At 60.9% G+C, this 14660-nt stretch overlaps 1 protein-coding gene across 5 annotated transcripts in view; it reads right to left on the bottom strand.

Moving 5' to 3' along the window:
- Positions 1-14660, bottom strand: part of KCNT1 (potassium sodium-activated channel subfamily T member 1) — a 60462-nt gene that overhangs the window by 38436 nt on the left and 7366 nt on the right. For all 5 annotated transcript variants that reach the window (XM_041726366.1, XM_041726369.1, XM_041726372.1 and 2 more), the window contains exon 2: positions 10587-10745. In XM_041726366.1, the coding sequence (XP_041582300.1) occupies positions 10587-10745 (159 nt within the window). The remainder of the gene's footprint in view (positions 1-10586; positions 10746-14660) is intronic.

Raw genomic sequence — 14660 nt, 5'->3', positions numbered from 1 at the left:
CTGGTGCCCTGAACTGTGCCCTCTAGAATAGTTAAGATGACAAATTTTATGTTATGTGCATCAACCACAATAGGAGTTTTGGACAGAAGGTGCAGGTCCCAGCTGGAAGGGCTCTCACTGGACCAAGCTGGGACTGGCAAAGATTAAATCAGGGTGAAGCAGTTTCCTGCTGCTGCTGTGACAAATCACCCCAATTTTAGTGGCTTAAAACAACACAGATTAACCATCTCAAAGTCCTGGAGGTCAGAGTCCTAGAATCCAAGCGTGGGCAGGGCCGGTTCCCTGAGGAGGCTGTGGGGGAGGGGATCCCCCCTCCTCTGCCAGCTTCTCCCTGTCCCTTCCCTGAGGACCCCATGGCAACGCGGGGCCACAGAGATGATCCAGGAGCCCCCCCCCCCTTAACCTCATCAAGTCCCTCTTGCAGCTGAGGGAACGTGCCCCGGGGGGCCAGGGACTGGGATGTACCCGTGTTGAGGGGACGCTGCTGGATCTATGTGACTCTCTGGACAAGCACCTCGTTCCTGGGAGGAGGACCCAAAAAGGCAGCCACTATGCTGCCACCACTGAGTCCGCCCTAACATGCTGCCTCAGTCAGGAAGCTGACAATGAAAGAGAAACGATGGTGCACATTTTCCTGCCTTTTCATCAAGAATGACCGGTCAGGGTGTGTGACCGGCTCCCTCGATGAAGGAGAAGCTGCACTCACAGAAGAGCGTGTCTCATGCTCAGGGATGACACAGGATGAGGCAGGTGGGGTGCAGGCAGGGTCTGTGCAGTGCCAGGGGTGTGCCACCAGCTGTGGCAGTGCAGGCCACCTAGGCCACAAGGCAACATGGCGGCCATGACGTCACCTATGATGTGCTCTGGCCCAGGCCATTCTCATTCGGTTCTTTGGGCCTTTGGACCCCAGAGCCAGAGTGCGAGGAAAGGTGGAGGTGGAGGGACAGGCTGACGTGCCCTGGGAGAGGTGACCAGATGCACACCGATGGCGGGATGCTCTTCCGGGGACAGGCTTGGTGTATCAGCCACCTTTGCTGTGTAACAAGTCACCACCAACTTTGTAAATTAAAACGACTTCCCTGTAACTCACCGCTGCAGGGGTGAAGTCCAAGCACAGCATGGCTGGATCTTTCCTCAGGACCTCTGAGGCTGAGGCCCCATGAGTGGGACTGGGCTCTCGCTTGCAGCTCTGGGCGGGACCCTACCTGGCGGCTCACCCAGACCCCGGTGGGATTTGGTTCCTGGCGGCAGTAGGACGGGCCTCCATTCTTGCTGGCTGCCACCTGCTCAGCTCCGGAGGGCTGCCTTATACCCGTGGCCCCTCCATTGCTAATGCCCATAGTGGCACACCAGGTGCCCTCATGCCCCAAATTGCCACCTCTCCCACCTCCTGCCAGAGAAAACGCACCGCTTTCAGAGGGCTCGTGAGGTTAGCCTGGGCCCACTCAGATCATCAACTTTCGATGAACTCAAAGGTAGCAGATTGGTCACCTTCATCCCAAGGCAGGATCCCTTCTGCCACTTGCAAGGAAGCAGCACGGATGGGGTGGTTCATGCAACAGAAATGCAGGTCTCAGGTCCTGGAGGCTGGATGCCCAGGGCCACTGCGCTGGTGGGGTGGGTCCTTCTGGGGCCTCCTCCTCCTCTCCTGCAGACTGGGGTCTTCTCTTTGTGCCTGTCTCCAAATTCCCCCTTTCTAAAGGGCCCCAGTCATATTGGAGCAGGGTCCCCCTCGACCTCATGAGCACTGATGACCTCTGATGACCCTACTTCCACACAAGGTCACCTTCTAAGGCCCTGGGGGGTGGGGATTAGAAGTCAAACATGTGACTTTCATGTCACTTTCAGAGCGAGGTTCAGCCTCTGACACCACGGAGCATCTCACAGACCCGGGTGTGACTTGTCATCATAGTCACAGTTCTGGGCAGCCATGCAGATCTTGGGGGCCATGCCCGGTAGGAGCTGGGCTGGATCAAGATGGGTTCGTGGGTCCTAATAACCAGACAGGACACGATACTCTGGGCTGAGCAGACTGGCCACGAGGGACAGGCTCTCTCCTGTCCTCCAGGCTGCCCTGCTCATTTTCCCGGACCATCCCCCCCCCCCCGCCCCCGCCCCGCACTGGCCACTCTCTCCCCTCTAAGCCCTTTATCAATTCCCAGACCCAGCACGGAGTGTGGATCTCAGGAAGGCCCCATCCATGCCACCGGGAACGTGCTTCCAAGAGACACTTCCCAGCAAGGGGCTGGCCGGGGTGCTTCACAGCTGGGGCTTCCGTACCCCACACAGAAACGAGGCGACTCCTCCCCACATTCGCTTCCCCAATAATTCTCTGTGCTCCAGTGTGCGAGTGTCTGCAGCTGCCATCGCAGGGGACACCCCCCCCCCCCCCAACAGATCCTCCCCGCCCAGTTCTGAGTCCACAGTACTGCTAGGCTAAAATCCAGGCATTATGGGGCTGTGCCCCCCAGAGGCTCCAGGGGGACCCCCGCTGCCTCTGGGGGCTCCCGTGTCCCTTGGTTCGTGGCCACATCCCTCTGATCTCTGCCTCCGTCCTCATGAGCTTCTCTGTAAAATCTCCCTCCGCCTCTTTTTACAAATTGTGGTAAAATGTGTATCACGAGATTTATCGTTTTAACATCTCTTGCGTCCTTATGAGGACACTTGTGAGAGCACTTACGGCCACCAAGGTACTTTCCCATCTTAAAATCCTTACTGGGGTCCCACCTGCAGTCTCTGCCATCTAAGGCCATGTTCATGGTTCCATGGGTTAGGATGTGGACACCCCTTGAGGGCTAGCATCTGGCCCACCTGGGAGGGGTCCTGGGCCCTGCCTAGCTGTCTTCCTGGGGCAGCTCCCCCAGTCTGCCTGCGTGCCCCATTCCTGCCCAGAGGGTCCAGAGGGATGTGAGGACTGGCATGTGGGGGTGCTGACACCACACAGGGTCGGCTGGCTGCCTGGCCGTGACACCACATCTCCCCTCATGGGCATTGTGGCCACGGCTGGGCTCAGCTGGAGTCCTTAGCCACCCTGCCCTCCAGAAGGGGACACAGGGCTGGGGTCCTCCTCGCTGCTCCTGGACCCTGCCTAACTGCTCTGGAAGGGGCCCCTGGAACAAAGGACAGACTGGCCAGAGAAGCAGAGAAAGACAGACAGTGAGCTGCTAGTTAGTGGGAGGGGTGGGGCAGGGCCTCTGCAAGGTCTGGGGGTCCGCAGGGGCTGGATGCAGGGGCCATCCACAGGGGACCTCACCTCAGCCTCTGCGGCCCCAAAGTAGGCTGAGGGACCCACTGAGGCTGGAATGGGGATGGGGAGGAGAGAAGAAGCCAAGACTCGGACTCCCAGAGGCCTGGGGGTGAGTTCCTGTCCCTAGAAAAGGCAGACAGGGCCTCTCCAGGCTGGGGGGGGGGCTGCCCCTGGGGACCACATGGCTGTGAGGAGGAGCTGGGCCATCTATACCTGTCCTTTTGGACACCCATGCACCTGCACAAGGCCCCAACCCCCCCCCCCCCCCCCCGCAGTGCAGACCCCTTCCCCACTCTGTCCTCCCCTCCCCCCTGCTGTTCCCTGGTTGCAGAGTGGCCTCTTTCCTGGGCTCTCATGGGGGTCAAGGTCACAAAGGACGCAGGGGGCCCCTACAGCCCCTCCTCTGGAGCCCTCAGAGCCAGGAGCCATTGTTTTGCCTGCGTGGGAGGCAGCGGCTCCAGCTCTGGGCTCACCCGTCCAGTGGGAGGGGGCCTCTTTTCCGGCACTTCCGCTTACAAGTGTATTTTCAATGTGAGGGAGGACCTGCCCCGGAAAGCACCCCAGCAAAAGGACGGGCCATGTTATTCACAAATTCCATCCACCCTCCAAGGGCCTGGGGTCCCACTCGACAGGGTCAGGGCACCCCCCATAAGCCCACAGCGGAAACTCCCTTAGTGACCAGAGAAGGGGGCAGGTGCCAGGTCCCTAGGTCCCTGGCTTCTCAAGGCCGCCTGCCCCCCTGCCCCACTTTACCCTGTGACGGGGGGGGGGGGGGGTCAACCTTCCGGGGCCACCATAATTGGCAGACCTAAGACAACAGTCCTGAGACCAGAAGTCTGAAATTAAGGTGTGGGCAGAGCCACACTCCCTCTGGAGGCTCCTAGGGTGGGTCCTTCTTGCCTCTCCTTACTCCCAGGGCCCCTGCTGCTGGCCTGGGGCCACATCCCTGCAGCCTCTACCCTTGTCTTCACGTGGCCTTAGCTGTGTGAGGATACTTGTCCCAGGGCTTAGCACCCACCCTAACCAACATGTGCAGCCGGGTGTGCCAACCCAGCCTGGAGGGCACAGGGTGCTTCAGGCAGGCTCTCCCTTGAGCTTCTCCTGGGACGCCCTCAAAGCTTACAGAATTTGAAGCCAAAGCACAGCTGCTTCATCCCACAAAGGGTCACCTGCCACTTCTGTGGTATCACCTCGTACCCCCCAAACCCACTGTGGATGGAACATGTGCATCCCCCCCACCTTTCACCAGTGTGATGCTGTTAGGAGGGGGGCCCCGGGAGTGAGCGGAGTCAGCTAAGGCCAGAGAGCTCCCTCTGCCCACCACGTGAAGACACGGGAAGGCAGCTGTGACCCGGGCAGAGGGCCATCGGCAGGACAGTACCGTGTTGGCACCCTGACCTCCGAGCTTGGCTTTCGGAACTGTGAGAAATTAGTGTCTCTGGTTTAAGCTCCCTGGTGTTTTGTCCTGCAGCTGGAGCTGACTGCGGCGTGGCCTGAATGCAACAGCCTCCTGCCTCTGTTCCAGGTGGGTGTGAGGCGGGACGGTCCACGAACGACATACTTCCAGTGCTAAATGATACACTGTGGGAAGCATGCACATCAGGTGCCAAAGGGAATTATAATTTGAAACCAAAACGGATCATGGTTTTTGGGACTCTGAAGGATGCAGGTTGCCCCCTCACTGGGTGTCTGTGCCATGCCCTGCACTAATTCGGGAGGAACTGAATTCTGAGTCACACACACGCATCTCTGGATGCAGGCATGGAGGCCAAGATGCATGCTGCCCTGAATGGTCCAGGGACAGGATGGGGAGCGTGGCTCCTGGGGGACTCCCAGACACATCCAAGGCTGGCACATGGACCAAGGCTCCCCCAGTTCTCAGAAGACTGAGCGGTGTGCCCGGGTCACAAGTGCACACATAGGTCCCAGAATCCGGCTGACGGGTCTTGCACACACGGACCTGTGCTCTCTCCACGGACCTGTGCTCTCTCCACCCCCCACCCCCACTGTGGTCCCTTTACTCTCCATCTTCCTGCTGCTCACCTTCCCAGGCTGCGAGAGGGGGCCCCAGTCCCCCCACTTGGAGGAACGCACGACCTGCCCCCAGGAGCCCAGTCTCCAGAGGGGTCACCTGGCCATGTCCCAGGCCCTTGCTCCCTGTGGGGGGCCCCAGCCCGCTCACAGGACCCTGGGGGAGACGCAGGTAATGAGCCCTGGGCCTGGGAGGTGACTGGAAAAACCACGACACAAATTTTACTTCCTAAAAGCTCCTTGAAACTCCCAGAATTGGCCAGAACCTGGCACCACCCCAGGCTTTTCCTTGATTCAATCATGTCCCAGGCAGACAGAACCCCAGAGAAGCAGCCTTGTGGCGTCCAACATCAGCTCCCGGTGCCCATACGCCGGCGCCCTGGCCACAGCTCTGACGGCATAAAGCCAGAAACTGCCCAGACTGTGCATGGGGGCTGGGGGCACGTAGGATTGGATCCTGAGGCAGGGGGCAGAAGGCCTCGGGGTTGAGGTGGGGTAGAGCCACGATGGATGTAGGGATTTTGAGTCTGAGTCAGGGGACCAAGGACGAAGATGGGGGAGCCATCAGAGAGACCACGTGACAGCAGGCAGGTGTCCGGGGGCAATGGACTGTGCAGGGGTGCCTGGATGCTGCTGTGGGTTGAGCAGGGTCTCTGGGGGCAGGTTAGGGGTTTGGCTTTAGCTCCATGTCCCCCCTGTCCAGGCACCATTCAATCCTATTGTGCACGGAGCTGACGTGGCAGGGGACCCCCAACCAGGCTTGGGCCCCACCAGCTGTGTCCTCGGAGGCCTGTGAGCTTGCAGTGGACACAGGCCGCCAGCCAGGGTAGAGCAAGGAGAAGGTGATGGGGCAGAGCTGGGGTCCCACCCTGACCCACCCTATGGAGCCACCAGCCCAGTCCTGCCCATGAGTCATGGTGTGGAACAAGAGGCAGACCCCCAGGAGGCCTGAGCCCAGCAGTTGTATGCAGGAAGGACCCAGGGTACCCGGAGCAAAGCAGCGGGGCTCCTCCAATGTCAAGCCAGCCCCTCCTTTGGCCTGGCCAGCACGGGTAGGGGCATGGCTATGGTCACCCTCTGCTGGGACAGTGCCCTCTGCATTCATCAGTCCACAGAGGACCCACAGGTGCAAACCGCAGGCCAGCCTGTTGTCCCTGTGGCTTCCCTCCACAGCCCCCAATATTCCCCGCACACCCCTCCAGAGGAGAGCTCCCCACAAGTGCTTGCCCTCTCCAGCTCTCAGGAGTGTCCTCTGCCCTGGGCCCTGCAACAGTAAGAACATGGCCCCCACCCCCAACGTGCTGCCCTCCCAGGGTGCTTCTCCCACATCTGCAGGAGCCCCAGGTGGGGGAAGGACCTCGGGGAGCAGCCTGGGATGCTTCACATCCTGCGAGCTGTGCCTGGGCTGGTGCATCTCAGGAGAGGCTCAGTAACGTTCACTTTTTAACAGTTATAGCTGAGTTGCAGAAGTTGCTGCCCCTCAGGAGGGCAGCACTGTTCCAAGAAGCCCCTACTCCAGATGGGCTTTCACTCCACACCAGACCCCTTCTGCTTGGCTGACCGGGAGGGGCACGCATCCTGCAGAAACCCCAACCCTGCCAGTTCCTCTGTGCACCCAGGCAGGCTCTGAGGGTCCCCAGTGGACCGAGCATTGAGGAGTCCCTGCCCCAGGGGCCCTGTCTGTCCATCACTGGTGCAGCAGGGCTGGCGGGGGTCTGTCCTCCGCTCCTGCAGTGCAGGACTGCTTGTCTTCCCGCTTCCCAGCTTGTGGTGTGAAATAATATTTGGCGTTGCTCAACTCCAGAGAAACAAGTCAGGCTCCATCCTCTGCTGTCAGAGGAACGAAGGCAAACAGCTGAATGGGGTCCTTCTGGATGGCATCCTGAACCCTGGAGGCCTGGCCTCTGGTCCCTCCTGCTGCCACCCGCCTCCCAATCCTCAGATGCTTCTCAGAGTCCACCCATCCTCCACACAGATGCCTGGGGAGAGGAGCGGGCACTGACCCTGACATGGCCTCCAGCTGTTCTGGCCCCTGCTGGGCTGGGTCCTGGCCAGGCAGGCAGCTGTGGAGAGCAGGTGATCAGGGGCATGCAGGCCAGGAGTGGCCACATGCCAGGCCATTTGTCCTCACCTGTGGCTCTCCCCACCCCAGTGTTCCCACAGTTCTGCTCCTTGTAGGGGACAAGGCTGTGGTGTGACAGCCCCTGTGTCCCCCCATCCTTGGGGCACAGAGCCCACCTGCATCCTCCTGACTTGGGGGGTGGGTGGGCCTGAAAGCCTCCCATCCGCATTCCAGGAGAGGAGGTGGAGAAACACTTACCATGACAAAAGCCCCTACCTGAGTCACTGTCTCCTCTCTGTGACCTTGTGGGGTGAAGGGCTGTCACTACCCCTTCCAAGAGGAGGGCTCAGAGTGGGCCGGGCCTTGCAGCCTCCAGCTCTGAAGCACTCAGACTCCTGTCTGTTGCCCAGACAGCTCAGGTGTCCAGGGCACAGAGGGTCAGCTGTGGATGGGGGTGGGGACTGCTCCTTGGTTCCTGGGCACAAGGCCAGTGAGCTGTCCCGGATGGGGTGGGGAGCCCTGAGTCCAGGCCTTGCACGGTACAGGTGCACTTCTGCTGAGAGCCCTGCCCCGCAGGCAGTGGTGAAGGTCGCCTTGAGACCTTAGCTGCTCCCTGGAAGGTCTGTGAGCTCTGGCTCTGCCCTCCTCCCTTGCCTGGCCCCCTCCCCGGCCCCCTAGAGGCCAAGGCAGCCTCCTTGGCTCACGTGGGCTGAGTCCCTCCCTCCCTCCAAGGCCACAGCGTGTGAGGCTGCAGTGACTCACTGCTGGTGGCTTTATTTCTCTGGAGAGCAGGAAGCCCACAGCCCTTCCCGCCCACTCACAGCCTGCCAAGAGTCAGGGCAGCTGCACCCCCGCTCACCCTACAGAGCCTGCCAAGGGGCACAGAGGCTGCAAGTGGAGGGCTGGGTGAGGAAAGGGCCCCAGGACAATGCTGCTGATGGTGTGTGGGGTCCCCTCAGGCCCCCAGGCCTCATGATACAGAGAGACAGCCTGTAGTCCCAGGACGCCATGCCAGCACCCTGACCCCAAAACATCCTTACAAGGTCTCTATGTGTAGAACGGGTCCTGCCTCCATCCCCCACTTTGGGATTCAGTGATCCACAGCACAGAGGATGAAGAGGGGACTGAGGGAGAGGCTCTAGGGATGCATGTCACAAGCATCCAGGAGGGTATCTCCAACAGTCAGGCCTCCCCTGGCTCCTCCTCCCTGAGCTTGGGGTACTCCTCAGAGCACAGTCTGGGCCTCCCTGCGAATGTGTCCTATGGATGGGGGTCTCAGGTGGTCTCAGCCGCCCCCACTCCCCAACAGAGTCCTGGCTTCCAGCACTGCCTTCCCCTTAAGACCTAAGAGCACAGCCTGTGAGCAGGAGGGATTCATGAGAGGGACAAGGCCACACTTGAGCCAAGGAAGTCTGAAAACAGAGAAGGCCTTCTGACTGGGGTCCTGGTACAGTGGCTGCCAGGGGGTAGAGGAAAGCTCCCCACCCAAGCTGGCTGCTCCTGGAACCCTGGGCAGTCAGCACTGTGCCTCACAGGCTCCTCTCTGGACCCCATGTGAACAGGGGTAGCATCACCAGGAAGCCAGCAAGAGATGTGCAAACAGGAAGCCCTCTCCCCACCAGGGAGCCCCCTGGATCCTCCAAGGGCCATCATCTCTACCCAGGCCCCATGCCCCCTCTCTGGGTGAGTAGGGATAAGACCTCTAACCATCCACTCCTGAAAGCAGAAAGATGTGTCGCTCTAATCATATCAACCACAGGCACTGGCATTTATCGATGCAACTGGAGGCCTTGGGCCTAGTTGGGGCAACAGACGCCATTCCTGCCCACGTTGGAAAAATCCTTGGGGCTGCTGTTTCCAAGACTTAACTGAGACCCAGGGGGGTAGGCGCTGAGGGGCTGGCGCTGCCTGAAGATGCTCAGCACAGGCGTTTGACCCAGGAAAGCCGCCAGCCCTGCCCTGCATTCCAGGGGGGCAGGAGAGCCCCGACCACACCCAGACACCAGGACCCTCCTGACCCCTCTGCCTCCCCAGAGAACAAAGTGGGACTCTTTCCTGGGCGTGTGCTCTCGAGTGGGCTTCCTAATTACTGCAATACTCAGTCCCACAGGGGGAAGCAGAGCTCAGAAAGCCCCTCTGAACATATAGCCACTCTGACGGTGAGTGTGGAAGCACTGTGAGCATCTCTCTCCTCCCCACTTATGGAGAACGCTACCAGACGTGGTGTGATCTGGCCGGATTCTTGGTTTCTGGTGGGCGGCACAGTGATCTTAAAACCTCTTTCCACACGCTTTGGCCGCTCCTCCCAGGCACAGTCCTTACACATAGACCTCATTCACAAATGTGACTCTCCCCAGCTGAAGCTTCAGCAAAGATCATCCAGAGGGCTCCTTTTGCATCTGGCAGTTTCAACCTGCGTACCCTATGTGCTGACGGGAAGGCCTGCGTCATGGGAGGACCTGGACCCCTACTCGGCTAGTCCTCGGCTGGACGGGGGAGGACCTGCAGGTGCCAAGGATGGTGGGCGAGGGGAGGGTGGGCGGGCTTGACACATGACACAGGAAGCGAGGAGAACCGGCTCCTTCCCAAACCCCACAGGCTCCAGCCCCGCGTGAGTCCCTGTGCTGCCTTCACTGGCAGGCGTAAAAGCACCTCCCCTGAGGCTGACAGAGCTAAAGTGCTGGGTGTTTACCCAAGACAGCTATTTGGGGAAAAGGCAGAGAAAAGCAACGTTTCCTTCAGCTTCCTGCCAGCTCCCTGGGCAGATGCATTATTCCCAAGAGCTGGTTTTGCTGGTCTCTTACCAACAGGCTCGGGTTCATTTTGCTTTTCTCCAGCCAGCAGAATTTGAGGTGAGGGAATGTGGTCTCTCCTGACCCCCCCCCACTCCCCTCCCCCCATCCCCCATAAGTCACCAAGACAGAAACCTGAAAGACACTTCCTTGGCTAATAATAAACAGCCCCAACCAGAGTCTGGAGGACTCTGGAGGACTCACCACCGGCTTGCTTCCGGCCCTGGTCTGTTCCTGTCCCCCAGAACGGAAGAGCTGCGAGTGGGGCTGGGGCCCAGGGGGCGGTCTTCCAGAGGATGCCCCATCCCATCCTCTGGGCCCTCCCCTAAGATGCCCCCCCCACCGCCCAGCCCCCCAACTTCCCCACCGGAAGCCCGGGAAAGTTGAAGGGTAGCGGCACGCTGGCCTTCAGCACCGTGGACAGCTCCGCGCAGCCCGCCCCCCTCCCCCCTACCTGTCGTCGTTCTGGAAGGACTGGTCTCCCAGCAGCAGGTCCCGGAAGCGGTACCGTGGCGGCAAGGGCAGCACCTCCGAGTCCAGGTCACTCATCTTGAGGCTGGCAGTGTCCGGGTGCACACCGTCCCCACGGCCGCTGTCCCTGCCGCCAGGCTGCCTGCGGGCACACGCCAGCGCCCCCTCAGCCTGCGCTGTGCTCGCGCCCCCCCCCCCCCCGCCCCGCCTCCCGCAGACCCCTGCTCCCCCCGGCCCCCTCTATGGGTCAGCCTAGAGAGGTCCCAGCCTGCATCCCCCCATTCCCCTCCACCCCCTCATTCCACAGACGCGGCCCCCTGCATGGGTCAGTGGAGAGAGATCTCAGCCTGTACCTCTAAGTAACCCCTTCCACCTCCCCCCTCCACTGTTCCACCTCCCACAGACGCCCTGCACCCTCCCCCTCATGGGTCAGCCAAGGGAGGTCCCAGCCTCCATTCCCCAGGATCTCCTCACCCCCACTCTGCAAACCTCCCAGCCCCCCCTACACAGGACAGCTGAGAGAGGCCCCAGCCTGCACTCCCCTGTCCCCCCCAATATCCCTCACCCTCCCCAGACCCCTGCCCCCCCTCCTCGAGCCCGCCCCTGTCAGCCCAGAGTTGCCTTGCCCACACTCCTAAGTACCCACTTCTACCTCCCCCACCCCCAGCCCCATGCAGGCCCCACCTCCTGTAGACCCCCTGCTGGGTCAACCAGGCACAGGTTTCCCCCCTCCCTGTCCCTGCACCCCCCCTCATCCCTGCCTTCTGCCCCTCCTTCCACAAGTTCCACCCTGCCTGGCCAGCATACATTCCTGGGCCTGCACCCCCCCAGACCCCCTCCCAGCCCAGGCCCTACCTCCCACAGCCCCTGCCCTGCCCTCTGCAGCCCCACCCTGCCTGCCAGGCCTGCGGGCCATGGGGATGCACACCGGCCTGGGGTCATTCTAAATCACCTCCAGGGCACAGGAGGAGGTTCCTCAAGACCAATTCAGCGTCATGAAGCCCTCCCAGCAGCCCCCTCCACAGTCCTTGCTGCTGAGGCTGTCTGCTCAGCTCTCCTCTGGAGCAAGAACACCTGTGTTTGACTGGAAGACCTCCTCCCAGACCCTCAGGCTACTGGCGGGGGGGGGGGGGGGGGGGGGATGACTGACCAGGAGACTTAAAAGGTCTTTGTCCTTCGCATCCCTGGTGATGATTGGCTTGGCTTGAATCAGAACCTGGGAGAGGGTGTCCCTGGGGGAGGACAGGACCTCTCTGGGCCTTGGCCCAGCAGCCCATGCTGGTGTCACCTGGATTCTGAGACCACAGAGACCCCTGCCCCATCACCTGAGTTGAAGAGACCTGGCTGTGGTGTGTTGGGGGCCAGACTAGGCAAACCGAGGGGGTCCCTGGTGGCCTGCAGCTTTCTAAAGCACACGCATGGGTCTTCCAGGGCTCCTGCCCCTTTCCTGGGCCCATCTCTCAAAGTGAGTTCTAGCTAGTAACCCATAACACAAGGGGGTAGGTGCCAGCAGAGCCACCTCAGGCTCCTGGCCTTCTAGGGCAGCAGCCCCCAAAGCCCTCTGCACATCAGCCCTCTCTGCTCTCCAGGTGAGAGGATCACTAGCCACCCCTTGAGTCCCCACAACAGCACGGTGGCACCTGACCCAGCAGAGCAGCTGCACATTTCTTAACGCATCCTCATGCACAGATGTACAAACAGAGACCTGGCTCCTGACCTCAACCAGCACCCTGGACTCCTGGTCTTCTGGCATCAGTTGACCTTCCAGGTGAGTCCAGCCCCGGGTCCCCCCCGGGTGTTTCTTCCCAGATAGTCCATGATGGGATGCTTGTGACAAAGCCAGAATTCTCCCCTCACCGCCTCCACCTGCTAGGCTCACCCTCACCAGGCTCCTCTAAGAGCCAAGACCCCACACCAGCTATGGGTGGGCCCTGGGCTGGGCCTCCTGGTCCCCTCCTAAGTTGCTGTAGGGAAAGCAGGAGGAGCTGGGGGACAGTGTTCTCTGCCTCAACAGGAGGACACAGGAGTTGGGCTCTGGGCAGGGTGATCATACTCCCCTCCCTCAGCTGGGAAATTGGGGGCAGGCTGTGCCCAGAGACTAGGAGTGGCTGGTAGAGGGGGGTTCTCACTCACCTGGAGCACAAGGTCCACACAAGCAGTAGGCAGACCAGCGGGTGCCAAGAAACCCTCCTCTCCTCCTCATACCCCGAGGGGCAAGCACATTCCCTGAGCCCCCAGCGAGGGCCTGTCCCGTGCTCCCTGTCCCCTGGACACACAACAGGGGGGTTGTGGCACCCCCATCCCATAGCCCTCGGAGCTGCTCAAGGACTGCCCCAGGCCAGAGCTGCAAGTGGCAGGTGCAGGCCCGACACGCCCGCGTGCTATTTTCCCAGGTTATAAGGTCAACCCTGAGGATCTGGCAGTGTCTGAAAAATAACATTTTCCTAATTGCATCAGTGTGCCTGCATGTTTTTCCTTAGTCACAAGCTGGCCAGGCTGTGGGGAGGTGCGGGCAGGCAGGGGACCACGTGGCTGGAGCCTGGGGGCTGTCATTTCTGTCCTGCCCCTCTCTTGCAGAAAGCCTCTCTTGATGGCAGTACCCCGTCGGCTGGCTCCCGGGGCACCGCTGCCTGGTTCCTTCCCTGTTTTGAGCAGCTGTGGGTTTTCTCTCTCCCCCAGCCTCAAGGCCCAGGCCTGCGGGGTCCGTGGACGAGCTCAGAGGGTGGATCCTCTGCTTCAGGGGAACGTGGGGGACAGGAAATACACTGGCGGTGGGGAAGGCCCGGGGCGGGTGATGAGGGTGTGGGGCCCCTCCTCCCTGACGGTGCCACTGTGACACTCGACACTCAGGCCAACGTAGTGTAGTGAACAGACCTCCCAGGCCACCTGGCATCCTGCCTTGTTCCCCCAGCAGAGTTGACAGCCAGGGCCGGGTGCTAGCTGAGGGCCAGGGTCCAGGGGGGCTCCTGGGAAGGTGCCTGCAAGTAGGAGGGGCATGGCCGAGCAGTGCTCCCCAAGCCATCAGGGTCTGGTTGAGACCTCCCCCTAAGCCCCAAGGTGTGTGTCCCTAAGGGCTTCCAGACCTGTGGGAGCGACAAGCTGTCCAGTCCCTGCCAAGGCTGAGCGAGTCTGGGCGGGGCAGGAATGTGACCCTGGCTCAGCTGCCCAGACACAGTCCACAGGCCCCCTTCCCTCTCTCTTCTCCCTGCCTGACCTAAGGGAGGTGGAGAGGAAGTCTGGGAAGCCTGTGCCCATTATCTCTATGTCTCCTGTCACGACCACACCAAAGATGCAAAGATGTGCTGCTTTCTATGAGAGCTGAGTGCTCTGGCAGCCTCCCCAGCTTTCATGTGCCCTCAGGACAAGACATGGAACCCCATCCCTGGGACCTGCCACCTCTTGGCGCCAGGGCACAGCAGCCCCCTGGTCCTCGGGCAGGGTAGGGGGTCCCCGCTCCTCCTGGGGACTCTCAGGGCACACACACAGGAGGCCCAGGCAGCAGCCAGGGGTCCTGAGGACTTGAGGGTGGTTCAGTCCCATCCCATCAGGTCACACTGGGTGGCCCCATGGGAGTCATCACCCCTCTCTGAGCCTCAGGCCCCTCATCTGTAGTGAGGAGGCCATCCATCCTCCCAAGCTGGTTATAAAGAGGCAAAAAGGAGGTGAGTATGAGAGATTTAGTGTAACCCCCAACACAAGATGGCTTAGTCTGCTTCAGCATCTAATCCAGGGCTGGCTGGCAGCATCCAGCCAAGTGCCGAGCATCAGGCTCCTTGGGATGCCCAATGCCCTGCTTGCCCTTTCCAGGTCAGCTGGAGGCCCCTTTGGGGAGCTTGGATCTGTAACACTGACCTGGGGGACCCAGCCAGAGAGGCTGGCAATGAGAAGGGAGGTGCATGGCCTGGCACATGCGAGGGAAGTCCTCCTCAGCACTTTGGTGCACATGTGGTACCCTGGGCCTTGCCAGCAAGTGCCAGCCACATGCCAGGCACCACCACTGCAAGGTAGGGCACAGGATCCCAAGAGCAATCTGCGTAGAGCCAGGACTCATATTCCT

The sequence above is a fragment of the Vulpes lagopus genome, chromosome 12, assembly GCF_018345385.1.
Source record: "Vulpes lagopus strain Blue_001 chromosome 12, ASM1834538v1, whole genome shotgun sequence".
Taxonomy (NCBI): domain Eukaryota; kingdom Metazoa; phylum Chordata; class Mammalia; order Carnivora; family Canidae; genus Vulpes; species Vulpes lagopus.
The sequence above is the reverse complement of the archived record's forward strand: the minus strand, read 5'-3'. Positions and strand labels throughout refer to the sequence as shown.